The sequence below is a fragment of the Bubalus kerabau genome, chromosome 6, assembly GCF_029407905.1.
Source record: "Bubalus kerabau isolate K-KA32 ecotype Philippines breed swamp buffalo chromosome 6, PCC_UOA_SB_1v2, whole genome shotgun sequence".
In the NCBI taxonomy this organism is placed as follows: Eukaryota; Metazoa; Chordata; class Mammalia; order Artiodactyla; family Bovidae; genus Bubalus; species Bubalus kerabau.
In genome coordinates this window covers 37,120,585-37,140,302 of record NC_073629.1, presented here as the reverse complement: position 1 = coordinate 37,140,302, position 19,718 = coordinate 37,120,585, and the positions used below count along the sequence as shown (strand labels likewise).

The window sequence follows — 19,718 nt, the reverse complement described above, 5'->3', positions numbered from 1 at the left end:
GAGGGAGGGGGTAGGGGGTTCAGGATGGGGAACACGTGTACACCTACGGTGGTTTCATTTTGATGTATGGCAAAACCAATACAATATTGTAAAGCAATTGGCCTCCAATTAAAATAAATAAATTTAAATAAAAAAAAAAAAGAAAACCCAATAATCACTGACTAATTCTGCAAAAACTCAGCCAGAATATAAAGTTTAAATGCTTTTAACACCTCATGACTAGACCTTATGGTAGATCTCAGAGAAATGGTGTTTACAAATCAAATAATTCACTTTTAGGGGAGATTTATGATAGCTTACAGTTAATACGTATGTTCCAGAAGTTGGGCCTTAGCACATTTACAAATTAACTGTATTATGTGGCAAATGCGTGATTTCTTCCTTTCTTAAAAATGCTATTTCAAGTTCCCAGACCTTCATTCTATCTGATCTTTTAGGGAATCAAACATATATCCCACTTAATGCTAATATACAGAAATTTATATATAACTTTGAGAAATCCGAGATCCTTTTCTGTTATCCAAGAAGGTGACGAGTATACTTCTCTTTGTATCAGCTTTCATTTAAATTAATCCCAACCTCAAAGCAAGACTCAAAATTCAAAAGCTAGAAGAAACCTCAAAATGTAATATACTTAAATAAGAATTGCTTGTGGAGGTGCTGATTCAGAAACCTGCTTTTTAGATAGCCCCCAAAGCCATGGATGTCCATGAACCCCAATCTGAGAATTTAAATCCATCTAACTCAACTTCCTTATTTTACAATTAGGTAGTTAAGGCCTAGAGAAGTGAGATCACTTATGCAAAATCACCTAGCAGGAAAGTGTCTTAATGAGGTCTCAGTTGGCTCTTAGTCAGTATACTATCACTAGATTTTCTTAAAAAAAAAAAAATTATCTGAAGGATCCAAACATAATGATTTTAAACTAAATCTGTATTTAAGTCAGTCTCAGATTTTCTGTTGCTGAAAGTCTGGGGGTTCTGCTTTTCATTGCTTAAAAGAGCTATAAGCATTCAGCTCTCCTTGACTATCAATCAATTCTTAATATGAGGACAATGGCAACATCTTAACAGTAATATATATACCATGATATATGCTAACTGACAGTCTAGCTCTCTCTTTATTGCAAACTCAGCCTTCAGACAAGTGGGGGCAGATATAGTTTCAGGGAAACAGCTGAGGAGAGAAGTAGTTTCCCAAGTCTCATTTTACATAGATATCAAGAAAACTAAGGTTTATAAATGCAGAAGGCAGCTGGGAGTGTGTGGGGAGGAGAGCAGGTGAAAGACAAAACCAGATCATTATTTTTCCCTTATCACAATATATCTCTTGCTGTTTTGGCCATAAACAGTTAAAAAGCTTCACCATCTTCATGTCCCCATCTTCACCAAACAATTAAAAAAAAAATCTGAATTTTGCTTTGATTTAGAGAAGTATTGGTTACTAGAAACATCAATTTTTTTCTGTTCCTTTCTATTATGCATACTGCTTTTAAATCTCTGGAATTTTTGCAACTTTTTCTGCCTTGTTTTATTTTGTTCTCCACTTCTTTTTGACAAGTAGTTATTCTCCACTGAAAACCTGAAGCACGCTTATCAGACATTAAAGAATCTGCTTGCAATGTCGGAGACCCGAGTTTGATCCCTGGGTTGGGAAGATCCCCTGGAGGAGGGAATGTCTACACACTCCAGTGTTCTTGCCTGTAAAAGTCCATGGACAGAGGAGCCTAGAGGGCTACACAGTCCATGGGGTTGCAAATAGTCAGACATGACTGAGCAACTAACACTTTCATTTTTCTTCCTCCACTTATATAGCAAAAATGTAAACCATGGTGGAATGATTGAAGACTGGGTCTTTTATCTAATGCTTAATTGGTGTCTATAATTACTAATTACTCAACGCTTCATTATTCATGTGTGGCTTATCCCTGGTTAAATGTTTAACCTTGGGTTTCCTGGTCACCAGTCTGCTCTGCAACCACATTCTCCTGCTGTCTGTGCTTACTCAGGGAAATCCAACTAATTTTAATACCACCTAAGCACAAAAGCTCATTAGGAAGGTATAGCTCCTGCTGAAATAAGGCTTATAATGTATTCAAAAACAAATATGTAAGTTCTACAAATTATTTGCTGTTTTCAATTACTTAACACAGATTACTTAGAACTGAATGGGCAGTATCTGATCCTATTAGGCTGAGACCTAAAGCTGCCATTTTTGTAGGTCAATAATGGTAAATTTTTAACATGTTCATATGTCTCAACCTAAATAGCATAGGATATGTTCTTTCTCTTGATTTTCTCTTGTATTGCTCTCAATTCTTATTATAGATTTTCCATGTCAAAAGCTCATAAGCATTCACTACAAAGGCCATCCATATGGAGCTGTGAGCTGCACTCATACCAAACTACTTGGAAGTGCCAAAACATGCCCAATCATATTAGGCCTCTGACTTTGTTCCCCCTGCTTCCTGGTCAGAAGGCCTTTTGCTCCTTTGTCTGCTGGATGAATGCCTACTCATCTTTTGAGATGTAGGTCATATACCCCTTCATTAGCTTTTCCCAGGATTCACCAAGGAATATCAGACACTGTTTTCCTTTGGGGTTTACCTGCTCCCTGTGAGTTTTAATCTCAGCTCCCATGGTAGTATTACACTGTTTGTTTACAAGTCTGTCTTCTCTAACAGAATATAAACTATAGGAAAGAACTGCCTTATTCATCTTGTTATTTCTAATGTCGTTCCTAATATAGAGGAGTTGTTCAATTCTTGTTTAAGAATAAGGAAAAAGGAAGGGGGAGGGGAACAAGAAATAATTTCTATGATATCATAGGAATCTTATGATTGTGCTATTTTCTATGGGATTTCAAAGTCTGGAGAACTGACAATTGAGTTTCTTTCTGGCTTACTGAAGCAAGAAGAGAATTCACAATACCTCTGATTTCATTCTTCTCTATTACACATTGAGGCAGGATTTAAGAGAATTAGTCATCTACCTTACGGGAGAGAGCGTTCTTGCCAAAGGAGATGTCAGCCCACTGGGACATAAAGGCCGCCTGGCACAAACCCATCTTCCTCACAGAAACTAACCCAGCTTATCTCCATTGCCTCCGTTCAGCATAGATGCTAACCTATGGAAGCCATTGAGCCAATAAAAACATCAGTCAAGGCAATCATTTCAGAACAGTAAACCTCAAACTAAACTCAAAAGCAGAAGTTAAGAAAAGCAGGGAGAAACATATGGGTAGAATACAACTCAAACCAATGGTGCCCTGTAATCTTAGACTTCTCTTCTGTGTCTGCTATTTTTCTGTTCTTGGACAATGTTTTATCATGGATATTCTCATTGCAGTGGTTAATTCACCAGATTTTAGCTCAGCCCCTATTGCAACATACCTCACATTTACAGTATAAGAACCTCTTACCGAGACTCTTAAACAAGAGCCTGGGCTCTATTGTAGTATTGGCCAATGGCCTGACAGAGATCTTGGAAATCCTGTACCATCATCTTAAATGTATGCATCTTTGCCCCATCCTGGATATAAAACAAATGCCCAGACTTGACCATTATTACTATATTTCTCTTAAGCAACCTCTAGTGCAATATTCAGTCAGTCAGTTCAGTCGCTCAGTCGAGTCTGACTCTGAGACCCCATGATCGCAGCACTCCAGGACTCCCTGTCCATCACCAACTCCCAGAGTTCACTCAAACTCATGTGCATTGAGTCGATGATGCCATCCAGCCATCTCATCCTCTGTCGTCCTCTCCTCTTCCTGCCTCCAATCCCTCCGAGCATCAGGGTCTTTTCAAATGAGTCAACTCTTCACATGAGGTGGCCAAAGTATTGGAGTTTCAGCCTTAGCATTAGTCCTTCCAATGAACACCCAGGACTGATCCCCTTTAGGATGGACTGGTTGGATCTCCTTGCAGTCCAAGGGACTCTCAAGAGTCTTTTCCAACACCACAGTTCAAAAGCATCAATTCTTCGGCGCTCAGCTTTCTTCACAGTCCAATTCTCATATCCATACATGACCACTGGAAAAACTGTAATATTAAAGATGCACATTACAGCTAGTCTAACTCTCTTATCCCACATAATAGTAAAACATGAGAGACAGTATGAGAGTTTTACACTTCCTCTAGCACCTAGCAGGTTGTGTGGCTTCCATTAACATTTATTAAATTTAAAGAAAGAACCACCAGAAAGATCTTTAAATTAGGCAAGGGGTATTACTCAGTCTGGGCTTCCCAGGTGGCTCTAGTGGTAAAGAACACACCGGTCAATGTAAGAGACAGAAGGTTTGGATCCCTGAGTAGGAAGGATCCCCTGGAGGAGGACATGGCAACCCACTTCAGTATTCTTGCCTGAAGAATCCCATGAACAGAGGAGCCTGGCAGGCTACAGTCCATGGGGTTGTGAAGAGTTGGACATGACTGAAGCGACTCACCATGCACACACACAGTCTTCCTTCATATATTTTTCTTCTCCATTTGAAAAGGCTGCTGCTTTTGCTCTTGGAGAATAACTGAAAACATAAAAATTACATTTGAGGAAATTGACACAGTTGTTAACTTTTTAGAGTGAACCTTTTCAGCCGACACACTAGATTAATTGTGGGATCTCCTTTTCTCAAGAAATAAGTTAATGATCTTAGACAAACCAGGCACACGCACACACACACACACACACACACACACTACAAGTTTATGGATACTTACTGAGTTTGTTCAGACCATAACATTATCCAAACCCATTGCTCAGATCCCTCTTTATGTAGCCTTGGAAAAAAAGATAAACTGTTAAACAAATATTGACTATGTGTTTTGAGTCTCAAAAAGAAAAAATAAATAGGTCAAAAAAGACCCAGGTGTCATGATTTTGACAGATTTTACTGGTTGGATAAAAACACCTAGTGTCACCGTGCTCTAAAAGCATAAAAATCAAGACGTGATCTCTATTGACTTCTTATGCATGAGATAGGTTAAATTAAGAACACTATTCACAGGTCATAAAGTTGGAATAGAAAAGATATATGAAATGTTTATTTGACGAAAAATAATTCATCTTTTAGGTTAGCATGCTTTCTTTTGGAAAAAATACCAAAACCCACATTTTGTTAAATTTTTTAATTTTAATCAAAGAAGCTAATTTTTATTATTTTCAAACTATTTTACACAGTGCCATATATTAGAAAGCACATGGATGCTAAGGGTCCTTTTCTTTGTATCAGTCATTGACTATCAGTGGCTTGTCCAATCTGCTATTCTTCATGTTCTAGAATCAGTAACACAGTCAGCATATGTATTTTCTTATATTAAAGCCATATGTCCTTTGGTCTGCTATCAGTCTTCAGAAGAACAAAATGAGGTTATTGATCTACCAGTGTTGGGTATGCTTGATATTTGGATAATTTGGGCTTGTAAGTTTAAAATTTCCAGAAAAGTGTGCTTGATACACCTATAACAGCAGGAAAATGCCAATATAGTCAGTGATGGAGCCCATAGCAGATGCTTAGGACTTATGAGAGGTTTAAATGTCAAAATATTTAAGCAGTAAAAAATCATGTTAGGTAAGGAACTTCAAAACCTGTCAAAACGACACTGCTAATGACTCTGTAATAAAGCATGTCCCTGAGCACAGAGTGGAGACAAGAAAGAGCTAAAGGTTTTATAACTACTAGGAAGGATGTTTCTACTGGGACACAAGCAGCAGTTAAGAAAGCATCTATCACACAGTACACAGTTGGCCAAATAGGACTTGTCCCTTATTTGGATATTTCAGACATCTAAATTTTAGTTTAATATGCTGCTAAGTCACGTCAGCCGTGTCCGACTCTGTGCGACCCCATAGACGACAGCCTACCAGGCTCCCGTCCCTGGGATTCTCCAGGCAACAATACTGGAGTGGGTTGCCATTTTCTTCTCCAGTGCATGAAAGTGAAAAGTGAAAGTGAAGTCGCTCAATCCTGTCCAACTCCTAGCGACCCCATGGACTGTAGCCTACCAGGCTCCTCCGTCCATGTTGATTTCCCAGGCAAGAGTACTGGAGTGGGTTGCCATTGCCTTCTCCTTTAGTTTAATATAGTAGGAATTAATTCTTGTTACCAAGAAGACTATTATTGAATTCTGGGAATGGAAAAAAATTATTTGCCCCTGTGAGAAACATTTCTCTGGTACCTACTTTATGTCAATTACTTTATTTATAGAAAGACACATATCTTTTTGGACCAGATACATTGCAAAAAGCTTCAATACTTTGGCCACCTGAGGTGAAGAGCCAAGTCATTGGAAAAGACCCTGATGCTGGGAAAGATTGAGGGCAGAAGGAGAAGGGGCAACAGAGAATGAGATGGTTGGATGGCATCACCAACTCAATGGACATGAGTTTGAGCAAACTCTGGGAGACAGTGAAGGACATGGAAGCCTGGCGTGCTGCAGTCATGGGGTTACAAAGAGCTGGACACGACTGAATGAACAAAGAACAACATCGCAATTATGCTGCCACTACCAGTTTGTCATGTTGATGCTGCAAGTATTTAAACAACCCCGTTAAATCTCTAAAAAGAAGGTTTTCAAGCAGGTTTTAATAACCTAGAAAAATGAACAATAGAGACCTAACAGAATTACAAATAGATGAAAATCTAAGTTGAAGAAGAATGAGGAATGCATGGAAACCAGCCAAAGATCTGAAGTCAGAGAATTGAAAGATCAAATAATTCTCCTCTAAAAGGAGAGAAAGAAGAGTTGAAAGTTTAAGTAAAAAAAAAAAATCATTCTTTCAAAGAAAGTTAAATACATATATGTTTAATGTATATAGACATATATGTGTATATATATGCATGCATATACACGTACAAGTGGAAGAAGCAAAGGATGCTGGAGAAAAGATGCCAAGAAAATAGCTAGGTAAATTTCTGATTGCTCTTTATTTAATCATGTAAATAAATATGCATAGGTAAGTTCAGGAAAGCTGGTTTAAAATGTAAATTCACAGTATCTCATTTTAAGAAGGTATTTCAAATCCACCCAAAACTTTTTTTTTTTTTTTTTTTTGGAGAAAATGTCCTTCCCCCCAATCCCCACTAGAGGAGGGATCACGATCTGGAGGAGAAAGGGTTTTAATATTGAAAGTCTCCTTGAGGATTCAAATTTCCTGCTCAGAGTTTATTTGACTTGTTTAGTTCGTAATTTACTGAATCTGAGAAGATCAGAGCAGATGTTTGAGAGAAAAATTCACCCCTGGAAGACTATTACTCTTGGAGTGGGAGAAGCTACTTACCTGGAGAGGGTCCCCCGTTCCCATATTGGACTTATTTGGGACTGATGTCTTCCTCCAAGTCAAAGAGACCCTGGAAATGTGGAAAGGTATAGTATAGGAAGAGGGGAAAGGAGGTTAGTTCTGAGTCTTTGACAGCTGGAAAAGGAGCTTTCTCCAGGTTGGGAGCCAATATCACAAAGATCTTGGTATATCCTAGAAGAGAATCTCCTAATCTCTGGACAGATTTCTTTTCTTTATTTTTACTGGAGAAACACCTAAAATGATCAAACAAAACTGAGAATGGAAACTCAGACGGAGTTTTTTTTGGCTTGAGAGAAAAGGGCAGGAGGGAAATGTAAGGATGAAAGCTGTGTGTATCTCAGTGCTCAGGCCAGAAGGCCACTGAGACTTGAGAGAGCTCCTGTGGGTGCTATTTCTCGGGCTGTACTGGCTTCTCAGAAGGGTCAAGGCTCTGGTAGCCCAAGAGGGAGGGTTAGGTGGTGAGTGGCATCTCCCTATAATCAGTATATTTAGATTCTGGAGAAGCTTGGGTAGAGAGTTGGCGAAGGGTCACTGTCTAAGAATGCCTTTGAGGCGTTTACCCCTGCAGATAACTCCTTTCTTCACCGTCAGTGCTTGAAAGTGGAAGTGGGAAGGAGGGAAGCAAAGAAGTCACAGATTCCTGAACTGGAGGGAGTCAGCTGAGGGAGGATTCACCTCTCAGGATGGCCTCTCAGGTGTTAGAGGGTCTAGGGTAAGGGTGCTTGGAATTCCTGCCTCCTTTCTGGCTGCTCAGGGCCAAGAAGGATCCGTTACAGGCTCAGTTCAACAAGCTTCTCCCCTGTGCACCCTTCTGCCACACCACCCCTAGTCAGCACTCTCTGCCCTCAGCTCCGTGCTTCCGTTGTGAGGCATGAAGCGAGTGACCAAGTGTTCACAACTGCCATTTCTTATCCTCTGCTTTGTCTTTAACAAACTTGAGTTCAACTTCTCTCCCACCCACTGAACTTGGCCCAAAACTGAAGCAAACACTAAAATGCAGAACATGCTTTTTTGTCAGTTTATCCCCCAAATCGGTGTACCACAAAGACACAATTCTTATCAAACCAGCTGGTTTCACCTCTCATCTGACCAGCTTTCCCTACTGCTTATTCCCTTTACCATACAGAAGCCCGTTTCTGTTTGACTTTGAGATGCTCACCGATTTGTGAGATCAGAGCTTTCCCCCCGCCCTGTTGCAATAGTCTTTTTAATTAAAGTCTCTCCCTATGTAAGTAAGTGGATCCCCACCCTCCCCCTTGACGTTAGTGTTTAGCTATGAATGAGATCCCGGGTAAGTCTGAGCCCCCACTGGCGAGGGAAAGAAGGCTTGGAGCGGGGGCATTTGTCTTTCTCTTCAGAGTGTTGAAGAGGCCAGCAAAGCACAGCTCTCTCTTCAACTTTCCGAAGAACAATGAATTTCTAAATAAAGAAGTTCGAGGCTTGCGCTGCAGGGGCCGCTGGCTGGGCAAGGGAATAGTTGGTTGAAAAACACCACTGAGATCACAGCTAGGAGTGAGGGGTGTGCTTAGGGAAGGTTTTCTAGAGAAGAGCCAGGAGTGAGGGATGGGACGGGCGCGGGCATGAGTGGAAGGTACGTGAAGAGATACTGGAAATCGCGCTCGGGTGGGCGAGCTAAGGGTGGGGGAGGTGAAGGGTGGTCGCTGAGCCTCAGTACTCCGAGGTCCTGGAGCGGCGGCAGCGGCGGTTAGAGCGAGCGGGACGGAGTTAGGACCGCTCGGAGCGCCCAGGTCTCGAGGTAGTATAAGGTTTGCAATCCTTCCACTTGCTGGCAGTTGCAGAAGATCTGCTTTTAAGTGAAACGTACATGCCACCCCTCCAAGGGCTGCAGTTTTCCCCGGCTTGCTTCTTTCTTTCTCTTCTCCGGCCCTTGAGCTCACTCTTTAATTTGTACGCGCCCCTAAGTTTGCAGAGAGCTCGCAGCCGGCTCGGAGCAGGGTCCGGCCAGGCGCCGCGGGCGGGGGCGGGGAGCCCGGGAACCGCAATCCAGAAGCATCGCGGGCCATGTATATTTCATCAAATGGACTTTGGGTGCGTCGCGTCTCGCAGCCATCAACGCTATGTGCAGTGACATTTCTGACTTGAGTGGAGGAATGCGCGAAGGAAGCCCGGACGAAATTGGTACTAGAGGATCTTCTTGGCGCCAATGCTAATTGTCCTGATTTATGTCCCTTCTGAGTAAGCTCAACGTCTTCGTCTGAAATAAAATGAAAGCTGTGCCAAGCGGAGTAGAACCACCGGACCGCTGGTTCTGATCCCCGGGAAATCAGGAAGTCGTCCTGCAGCTTAAAAAAAAAAAAAAAAGGGAAAAAAAAGAAAGAAAGAGAAAAAAAAAAAAAAAAACAACCCTCAGTAAAGTTTAAGGCGAGAAGTGGCAGAGGCACTGGCGCGAGGAGGCGCGGAGGAGACCCGGCAAGCAGAGGACTGGGCTGGCAAGACCTCCCGAAGGCTGCGATTTCATTATTAATATCACTATATTTTTGGAGGGAGAGGCACCTTTCTCATCTTCCCTTCCTCTCCGCCCACCCCTATTCCCTCCCCCTCATCTACCTGTCAAAGTCACTGATCTTTTGCATTTCGGAAGAGGACGTCAACGGGAAGGAATTCCCCCTCTCGGCTAGGGCTCCGAGAGGGGGCGACGTGCAGGAGGCTGCCCCCCCTCCTCCGGGGCCAGAGGCGAAGGTAATTAAGCGGCGGGGACTGGCGGGCGGGCGCGGGGTTCTGCGTCCGTGGGGTCCTCTCGGCCACGAGCCCGGCGCAACCGGGACCTCGGGGTGCGGCGGCCGGGCCGCGGCGCTCGGGTCCACACCCCCAGCTCTCCCGCTTCGTCCGCGCCTCGGAGATGGCTCGGCGGTAAGAGCCGCCGCCCGCCCAGCGCCGCCCGGGGTTCCGCTGCTGCGGCCGCCGCCCGAGGCGCACCAGGCTGGGCTCAGCCGCCGCCCCGCGCCGTCGGCTGGGCTCCAGCCCGGCGCCTAGCGAACGGGCCCCACGGTGAGTGCCGCTGGCTTCCCGCTCCTGCAGCGACCCGCGCGTCTTCCCTTTGCCCCTCTCCCCCTGGTTTCCTCCTTCCCTCCCCCCGACTCCCCCTCCCCGCCACCCCCACCCCACACAGCGCAGTCCACAGGCGGGAGGGAAGGCTCCGGGTGGGCGAGGAACTTTGTGAAGCGCCTTGAGGAGGCAGCGCGCAGAACCTCTGAGCGCACACAGCCCGCACACTCTCACACCCACACACGTCTTCCTGGTGTGCGCCCCGGGCAGGTTACGAGTCTGTGTGTTGTACTCAGTGCCTGGGCGCGGGGTCCGTGCTTCCATCGACGGACTCACAGACACACAGCTCGCTCCCCACTGTCTGTCGCTCGCTCGCGCTCTCTCTCTCTCTCTCTCTCTCTCTCTCTCTCTCACACACACACACACACACACACACACACACACACCTGACCACACATAAAGCATCGGAGGGTTCTTTTTTCTTTATTTTCTTTCTTTATTTGCCAGTTGTCCTTGCTTGGGGAAAAAAACTTGCCCTCTTGACGGCCCTGTGAAGCTGGTGGCCACACTGAGCTTTTGAAGTTCCTTTCTTTTAATCTCCTTTATTGGTGCGAGATTAAAGCATTACTATCCCATGTTGTGCAGCTGGGGAGAAGGGAAAATTGATAGAGGGAAAGACTTGGTATAGGAATGTTGTTTGGAATATTTTCTCAGATTCTTTACTAGCATTGCATTAATCAGTTGATGGATTCGGCTAGGGACATTGAATTGCTCTCCTGTATGGATCTGTGGATGTCTATATATAATACAAATAATACTGAGTATTATTGGGCCCAAAATAACCAATTAAGTGATTCATACACAGAAAAACTTAGATAAAAAAAGAAACTGCGCCCTCTGCTGTTTGTTTTAGTAACATCACTTTAGAGACTCCTCCCCCCACCTTTTTCTTTTCTTTTTTCTTTTCGAGAAATCCACTTAGGAGGCTGTCATTTTACAGGGGAGGGGAGGAAAATTCCTAGTGGAGATTTTAAGCAACTTTGTTTCGAAAAGTTGGAGATTGCGTTTCCACCCTCACATCAGGTACAGATTCCCAGAGTGTAGAGGCTTTTGTTTTCCACCTCCTCCCCCATTCTTCCCAGGGAATGGTAATGGAACCACTCGTTATCATAACAGTTTGTCAGTCTTTGGAATGGAAAATTCTGAGTAAGATTCAGAATTCCACTAAACATATGGTGTATCTGGCAGTGGATTTGCTCTAGAAATAAGGCCCTATTTTATGACTGAAAATACTGAAAGTTTTATTTTACAGAATTGGGGGGAAAATAGAAAAATCTTGTAACAAAATCATTTATTCAGATATACCTAATGGTTCAGCTTGTTAGAAAAAAGTTTTCCAGAAATTCCCTTTTTCACAGTAGGGGCAACATTTTTCTGATTTGTCTAGTCCTTGAGGTCATCTCTAACCTTTGGGGAATTAACAATTGCAGGTTTCATATAAGTATTTTGAACTGCCACTTTGAATGCCTTAAATTCCCCTCACCCCCTTTCTCTTTGGCAAAGGAAGATCAGCTCAATAACTGTTCAAGAATCTTTTGGAAGATAAGTAACTTTAAGTTTTTCTTTAGGATGAAATTTGGTTCTTTGTATGTGGATTAGCATGCAAAGAAAAAAAAATGCAAGTGTTTCATACAGAAGGTTGTTCTAGCTTACATACATAAGGGATATATCTCCTATTTTTTTCCGGGTGCCATGAAATAAGATCTGTTTCACCACTGAAGACCAACATAAGGGAATTCAAAATTCCATATAGTTGGCTATTAATTTGGCGATACTTCCTATTGTGAAAATTTAAAAAGGTGATCCTAACATTTTGTAAGAAAACAGTTGATGTTGATTTTATATGCACATAAAGCTGTTTTTCCTAGTGATATTTTTGTTTTGTCAGCTTTCACTGGATGTATGTGTTTCAGGTTAGCTTTTTAGAAGGAGGCTAATATATTTTTTCTGTTTCCTTATGTATGTTTGTAAGTGGTGCATTTACTTGTCTTTGCCTCTGTTATTATTCTGAAAAACAAACAAACAAACAAATCATATACTAATTTGAAAAAATTAAACCATTACACACTTGGTTGATAAATTTTCTAACTGTCATAAAGATTTGGAGAGTTTTAGAAGTTACAAAAAGAACAAGTCAATTGGAAAGAAAATTTTGTACAACTCAGAAAATTAATTATATGTTAACAGAAAAATGTGTGTGTTTGAATTACATTATAAGTCAGTAAGAGATTTAGTGTACTTTTAAAAACAATTTTATCTTCAGAATCCAGATTTTTGTTTCAAAACTTTAGGTGGGTGTAGACTTTCTCAAATGTGTACTTGAAACCTTGGATTTCTGAACTTCCTACAAGACAATGAAAGATTTGTTGTTCTACATTAATAAAACAGCATATTTATTCTAGATTTAACTGATTATGAAATAATTTTATGTATTATTCCATCCCTAAACATCCTGCAAAATATATGCTTTCTAATTTCCCTAATCATTATTCTCTTGGTGAAAGCAGAGATCTTTCAAATACTAAGGTGTGCTATTTGGTTTTATTAAGAATCTCTTGATAGGCAGTTGCTCATAATACCCAATCAAGTATGAGTAAAATATGCCAATGATGTTGCAGTACATGTAAAATTTCTTTATCTTGAAAGACAGTTAACAAAAGGATAGAAGCAAATGTCTCCCATTAAGATGACTAGAATATGCTTTCTTCACAACACATAAATAAATGCAGAGAGCATTTAATATATGTTAAAATATCCCATTTAGTCAGTCTCATTATGACAGTGTTGGAAGCTGCTAATTTTGATATGTTATGGAATTTGGGTATGTCTTTATCTCCTTGTATGTTTCACTCAATGGACTATGATTATAGTCAATGTTCTTTTTGTTCCTTCCCATTCAGAAACATGCATATTTATAAAATTCTTAATGTCTATGAGGAATGAGTCAATAGCTGTCTATTTCAGGTGCCCCTGAGAGCTGAGTATTTATGGAATAAATAGCCTACTATCACCACCCCCGCCTCCTTGTGAGATTATATAATAGAATGGATCTTGAGAGCCAGCTAGAGTTAGTGGATTTACTGTCAATGTTTTCCCCTTTGTTGATGAAATTGGCAGTTGTTTTTAGAGTATAATTGTCTGTAGTTTTGATCATTATTACTTCCATGTAATATTTAGGAGGCTTCTTTTCTAATGAAAGAAAAGACCTGTGAAATGACTTGTGCAAAGTTAACAGAAGATGGAAGGGAATTAGCTACAGAATCCTGGGAAAAGATGTGTTCCTTGTATGCAAAGCCATTTTATAGCTCATTTTAGTCCAGATCAGTAACATCTATCAACTTGAGGGCATGACATAACTTTATATTTTCATATTGGCTTTGCAAATTTATACACCAGTCAGAGGTCTGTGGAGTACTCATGGCATATTAATGGGTATTTCTATCAAAGAGGACTTCCTAATATTTTAGTGCACAGGTAGAGATGATGGCACTATTCGATTACAGTGAGTTCCCAGGGTTCACAAAGTTAAGAACTAGAAATGGGACTGTGCAGAGCTCTTCTGAAGCTGCTCACATTTAGGCGAGCACTTGAGACACATTCAAAGTCCACGTTACTTGGCAATTAGTTCAGTTATGGGCAAGAAGGAATTGGTTTGGTATATTAAATCCCCAGATATGTCATTGACTGTCCTCATAATCGGTTTGCCTGGCTATTTGCTGTAATGACCTAGCTTTGAAGATGCTATTGGTGATTTTAACCTAGTTGAAAGCACAGCCAGATGGGAACTGGTGCCGTTAGGTAATAGAGGTTAAGGGGTAAATCATGTTCTATTTTAAAATCATTTTATTTTCTTTGAAAACTCCTTAATTATACTTTAATAGAAAATTCCTGATTTTGACAGGGGCTTCTTTTCCATTGTGTGGCATGGAAGTTCATAGATTTATTAGTTTCTTACTGATTTTAAAGTACGAGGATTTTCTTTGAAGTGTATGGCAATGAAAAGTAGATCCTAATGTGAAGGATACATATTAAGTGACGCTACAAACATAAAAGTTGGAATGAAATCAAATAATTATGTTAAAGAACAGCTTAGTGACCCCTCTGCTTCTGATCTGTAATATGCTGCGGTCAATATCTTTTCCTGTGTCAATGGGAGCTCATTAAGTGTAAATTCTGCAGACTAACTGAGCCATGCCATGTTAGTGCTTGCCAAAGCTTGACATTTTTAATACATTAATAATATGTCTGTAATGTAATGGAAAACTATTAATCACAACTGGTTATGTGCCAGAAATTTAAGCTATAATTGGCTGCTTCTTGTCAAGAATGTCTGTCGCACAGTCCCGCAACTGCCTAATATTCAAATGTCTTGCACTCCTCTGCATTTTTCTTTGTCAGTTTTCTAAATTCGATCAATGGTGTAGTCCATAATTCTGTGTAATGACCATCATTATAATTCTGGTGTACTTTAATGAGAATTCGTTGCACTGGGATTGCTCTTGTGTCAGGAAATAGTACCAGGTTCCCATACGTTTCCTTAGTGACCAAATTTTTAACATAAATTTATATGGTCATCCTTCATTGTGTGATTCAACTGAGGCAAAAAAGTGGATGAAGACAGTAGTGAAGAATAAGCAGATTAGGGGGAATAATATTTATTGATTAAAATGTTATTAATCTCAGAATTCAAATATATACTTAAGGTATATTTTTAATATATTAAAAATTAGCCGTTGTGCTCACTCATTTTAAACTCAAAGCAGTTCATCTCAGGTCTTTAAGAGTATATGGTGCTGATTAACATGTTGTTATGTATTTGAAACTAAGAATTTAAGTTAATAATTTCTGGTGTAGTCGATTTTACACTGCTTCAGTTATAATGCCTACTTTGCTCTCCCTTCCATTTCCCCTTCCATGAAAGTGTTTGTTCTTATTATAATAAAGTAGTAAATGCAGTTGAAAATGCATCTAGAAAATGCAAATTTGTATTATTTTAATACCTTTTCAGATTATTAATTGTCAAAATGTCAGCTGCTTCTGAAAGTATCAACTTAAAATTACTAATGAATCTGGAGAAAAGCAGAAGGCTATAGTAGCCACATTTACTTCTCTGTGATTTTTTTTTCTTTTTGGTTTAAGATTTCAAAATGTACTGAGCACAATATAGTCTTTACATTACAAAAAGAGGCAGATTCAAATCTGTAGTTTATACATGTTTAGACAAACTGCTAATTATTGCTTCATAGGAACTCAAATATTCAACATTTTTCCTAATAGAAAATATCACAAATTGCAGCAGTATGATAACATTTTATGAATTGAATATAATGAAAATTGCACTTGCATCCATAAAGCAATTATTATAAATTACTTTGCTATGGAAACACAATTCAACCATCTGTTGGCATTTCATAGTCTTTGTGGCTTAGTTCATTTTAAGATGGTGTATTATTTAAATATAGTAGATTCCTTCTATTAGATTCTGTGAGGACAGTGAACTTCCATATTTAAACTGCTTAGTGTGAATTGAAGGGTCTATATGGTATTTCCTAAAATTGTAGGCTTGTCTTTTCACATTAAAAAATACTTAATTATTGGGACTGTGACGATATAAATCAGCTAATTAAGCAAATGCACTCTTCTTACATCTGGATTCCAAATATTATTGTTTGTTTCCATTTAGACAGTGATCTCTAAAGAGAAAAGTTGCCAGTTAAACTCATCAATGACTTGTACTCAGTATGTAGGCTGTATTATCAGTTAGCCAAAAGTACTTTTAAACAGTAATTTTTATTTTCTCTTAGAATTAGTGCCATATTATTCTGCTTCATGGCCTGTTAACTCACCCTCAGCTATTTTTATATGTGCATTTTAAATTGTGCGTTTTACTACAGAGCTTTTAGTTTTAAAGCAGTGTATTATATTTGCCTTTGGGACAAATTCCCTTCTTCTGTTACAGAGAGTAACTGCAAATGCAGATGTAATGGCTATAAAAAGATGTAAGAAAATAGAAAATTCTTATGAAAGGACAATTTGCTGCTTTGGTTTTATTTTTGAATATTTTTTTCAGAGAGCCAAGTTATCTTTATCACTAAATGCAACTAAACAAAAGATGCTAAATTCTTCTAATATAATGAGCAAATCCAAAGGGACAGGCTTGTGCTAACAATGCTGCTTTTTCACTCCAGTTAACAAAAGCTAAGAAATGCACAAGGAATTTGTAGATTTTTAGGGTCTCTTTGCCAAGAGACAAAAGGCATAGAAGTAGTTGTCACTTCTTTGCCATTGTTATAAAAGCACTCATTTCCCCCATTGTTCCTCTGGAAGATTTTCCAGCACTACAATATATGAAGAGATGTTTAAATCTAGCTGCTTGCTTTCAGTATTGTCAAGATGGGAATATAGTTTTTGAAGTGAAAACCTGTAAGTCACCTGGAACACAAACATCTGTCTTTGTTATGGAAGAGTTAAATCCTTCATATCAAAATTCTTCCTAATGTGAATGATTTCTGTGGTTTGCTCATTCTAGCAAAGCAGCTGAGTAAAGGTTATCCATATTACACCAATTTGCTTCATATTGCATCTAACCTCCCAAATGTCAACATATCATATATTTTGTAATGCATTGATTGTGGGACAATAACTCTTATTCTTATTGTTTCTAGAAGGGTGTTGGTGCCAGAAGAGAAGAATGATTGATGGGAAGCAGACACCGAGCGATAGACACTCGTCCTGTTGCTGTAGCTACTGATACCTCAGTGCGCCTGAGCATCCCTTGTGAACTGTGAGCATCAAGCACCCAGGGTTATTGGATGTACAATAGGAGAGCCATCGTTTTGATAAATCCTTATCTGCTACTGGACATCTTTTATAAAAAATCCAAGCTAGACCCAAGGCTAATAGATACGTTCTAGGACGATGAAAAAGCTGCAAGTCGTTGCTAGTGCCTAGTGCACAAGTATGCTAGGCTTCCACCAAAGTCCTCAATATACCTGAACATGTGCAATATATGAACCCTTCACTTTTAATTTTGGAATCTACGTTGAAGTCTCATCTTCTTTTTCTTTTTTTAATATACAAACCTACCTACGTATAGACATAGATAAGCTGCTTTAGTTACCACAAAGATTGCCAAGAATTTAGAGATGTATTTGTCAAGATTCCTGTCAATTCATGCCCTTTGGGTTACAGTGTCCTCAGTGATGCAGCCCTACCCTTTAGTGTGGGGACATTATGATGTGTGTAAGACTCAGATTTATACCGAAGAAGGGAAAGTTTGGGATTACATGGCCTGTCAGCCGGAATCCACAGACATGACAAAATATCTGAAAGTGAAACTGGATCCTCCAGACATTACCTGTGGAGACCCTCCTGAGACGTTCTGTGCAATGGTGAGACAACCTTTTTGAATTGCTTATTTCATGTTAAGTGCGGGCATGTTGTATGTGCATACAGATGTGGTGAGTGCGAAGACTCAACTCAGGCAATGAGCTGAATCTGCAGGTGGCAGATCTGTGCTAACAGGCTAGTTGCATTCTCAGTGGAGGCCTGCACCACCTGGAATTCCAGTTTGCACAGTGTGATTGACATACTTCCTGCGAACCAAAGGTTTCACTGAGACAAATGCACTGAATATAAATGATAAAGCAAAAAGTCTAACTGAAGTTTAAATTTCAGCTTGGAGACTGGGAATATGATTAGACCACATGTGATAGGTGAAGGATAAAATCCATTGGTGAGCCAGCTTTACAAACATACAGGTTTCTTCACATGCATCTTTAAATGAAGGCTAGTCCTGCGTTCTCCAGTTCAAGGCTTGAGTAGATGTCATGGTTTTGCTCATCGGGAAACTGCTGTGGTTTGGAAATTCTTGGTTAGGAGACAGGAGCCAAAGCCTCATGAGAAGCTTTTCCGAAAGAGTCTTGTCAACTTGTTCAGCCTCTTGTTTGTAAGGGTTATGGTTTTCCAGAGAAAAGGCTGGAATATTGAAAATGTTTCCTAAAAAAGTAGTGACACGGAGCATGCAAATTCAAATACTCTCCTTTTGATAAGCAAAGTTAGATAATTCATTGTTTTCATAGTATAGAAAAGGCTTTTTCTGGGTGGTAAGGTAAATGCTATGTGACACATTGAAATTTTTACTAGAGACATTGCTGAAAATATGCCCATAAGGTGTTAAGTAAAGACTTTGATCATTAAAATGATGTAAATCAGTGTGCTAAAGAATTCAAACAGTGTGTTCATTTGGTGTATGTTGTTTTATTATTATTATACATAGGGTTTATTTGATACATGAACTGGGATCTCATTTTTCTCTATATAACAGATGTAATGGTATGGCAGATTTTAATAGTATCCATACCTGACTTTATTATCTTGAACCTGGCCTGGCATTTTCAGGATAGTGAAACTATTAATCAAAGTAGCATCTGTTCACAGTCCCTAGTGAGTTAAATTAGCATAAGATCATCTTAGACCTAGCACTGCAGAAAAGGTTTTGTAACAGGAAACAATTTTGAGCACTAAAGAGTCTTTTCGCCTAAAAGCTAAGGGCTTGCTATTTTTCAGAAGTGCCTTTGGGGACTGGTTTGAATTATAGTCTAAACCTGATTTTGTGGAGAGTGAGAAAAAGAGCTTGGCTATTAGGTGTCACTATGACTAAAGTGCTCTGAAAGACTAAATATTTCAAAGAGAGGACCGTCTCTGGGAAGCAGGTATGTGCTTTGCAAAAAAGTTGCCTTTTAGAAACCAGAGACTCGCAGAAGAGGAATTTATTCAAACACATTAGGAAAACTGTAATAAATCTGTAAAAGAGAGCAGAGGCATTTGTTGGCTTTATATAAGGTTTCTAATAATCTCTCATAAAAGGTCAAATTTAAGATCTTATTGCAAATCTAGGGGTGAAATGGCTGTTCAGGTGACAGGTGGTGCAATCTTCTAGTCCTTAGCAGAAGATAGTTCTGGGCCAAGTCTTAATATTATTAAGACACTCTATGTATTGGCTTTCATGCCCTGCTAGCAATATGCCTCTTCTGGAATTGTTTAATAATTTACAGATCTAAGTAAAATAGTAGAGATCCTTTTTCAGAGTGCTGTTTGTACTTGCACAGGTTCTGTATGATGTGCTCAACATGTGATTTGAATGTGCAGCTTCCCTGATGTCAGCCTCTAAGAGAATGCTTGCTCAGCACTGCTCCTGTCCATCATGTTGAAGGGTTTACCTGGTGTCTTCAGCATACCTCTCTCTCCCATCTTGAGTGGGAAAGGGCACGTTATAGAACTTCTCATGCCTGCTTTTTACAGTTACATGGTCTAAGGTTCTTAAGCCAGTTCCTAGCAGTTCAGTGGCTAAGTGA

The 19,718-nt window shown here is 40.0% G+C and overlaps 1 protein-coding gene across 1 annotated transcript in view; it reads left to right on the top strand.

Moving 5' to 3' along the window:
* Window positions 1-9,906: 9,906 nt before the first annotated feature.
* NTNG1 (netrin G1) overlaps window positions 9,907-19,718 on the top strand; it is a 364,680-nt gene continuing 354,868 nt past the window's right edge. Inside the window, exons 1-2 of the mRNA XM_055584934.1 lie at window positions 9,907-9,996; window positions 17,028-17,753. Coding sequence (XP_055440909.1) covers window positions 17,508-17,753 — 246 coding nt within the window. The 5' untranslated portion in view covers window positions 9,907-9,996; window positions 17,028-17,507. The remainder of the gene's footprint in view (window positions 9,997-17,027; window positions 17,754-19,718) is intronic.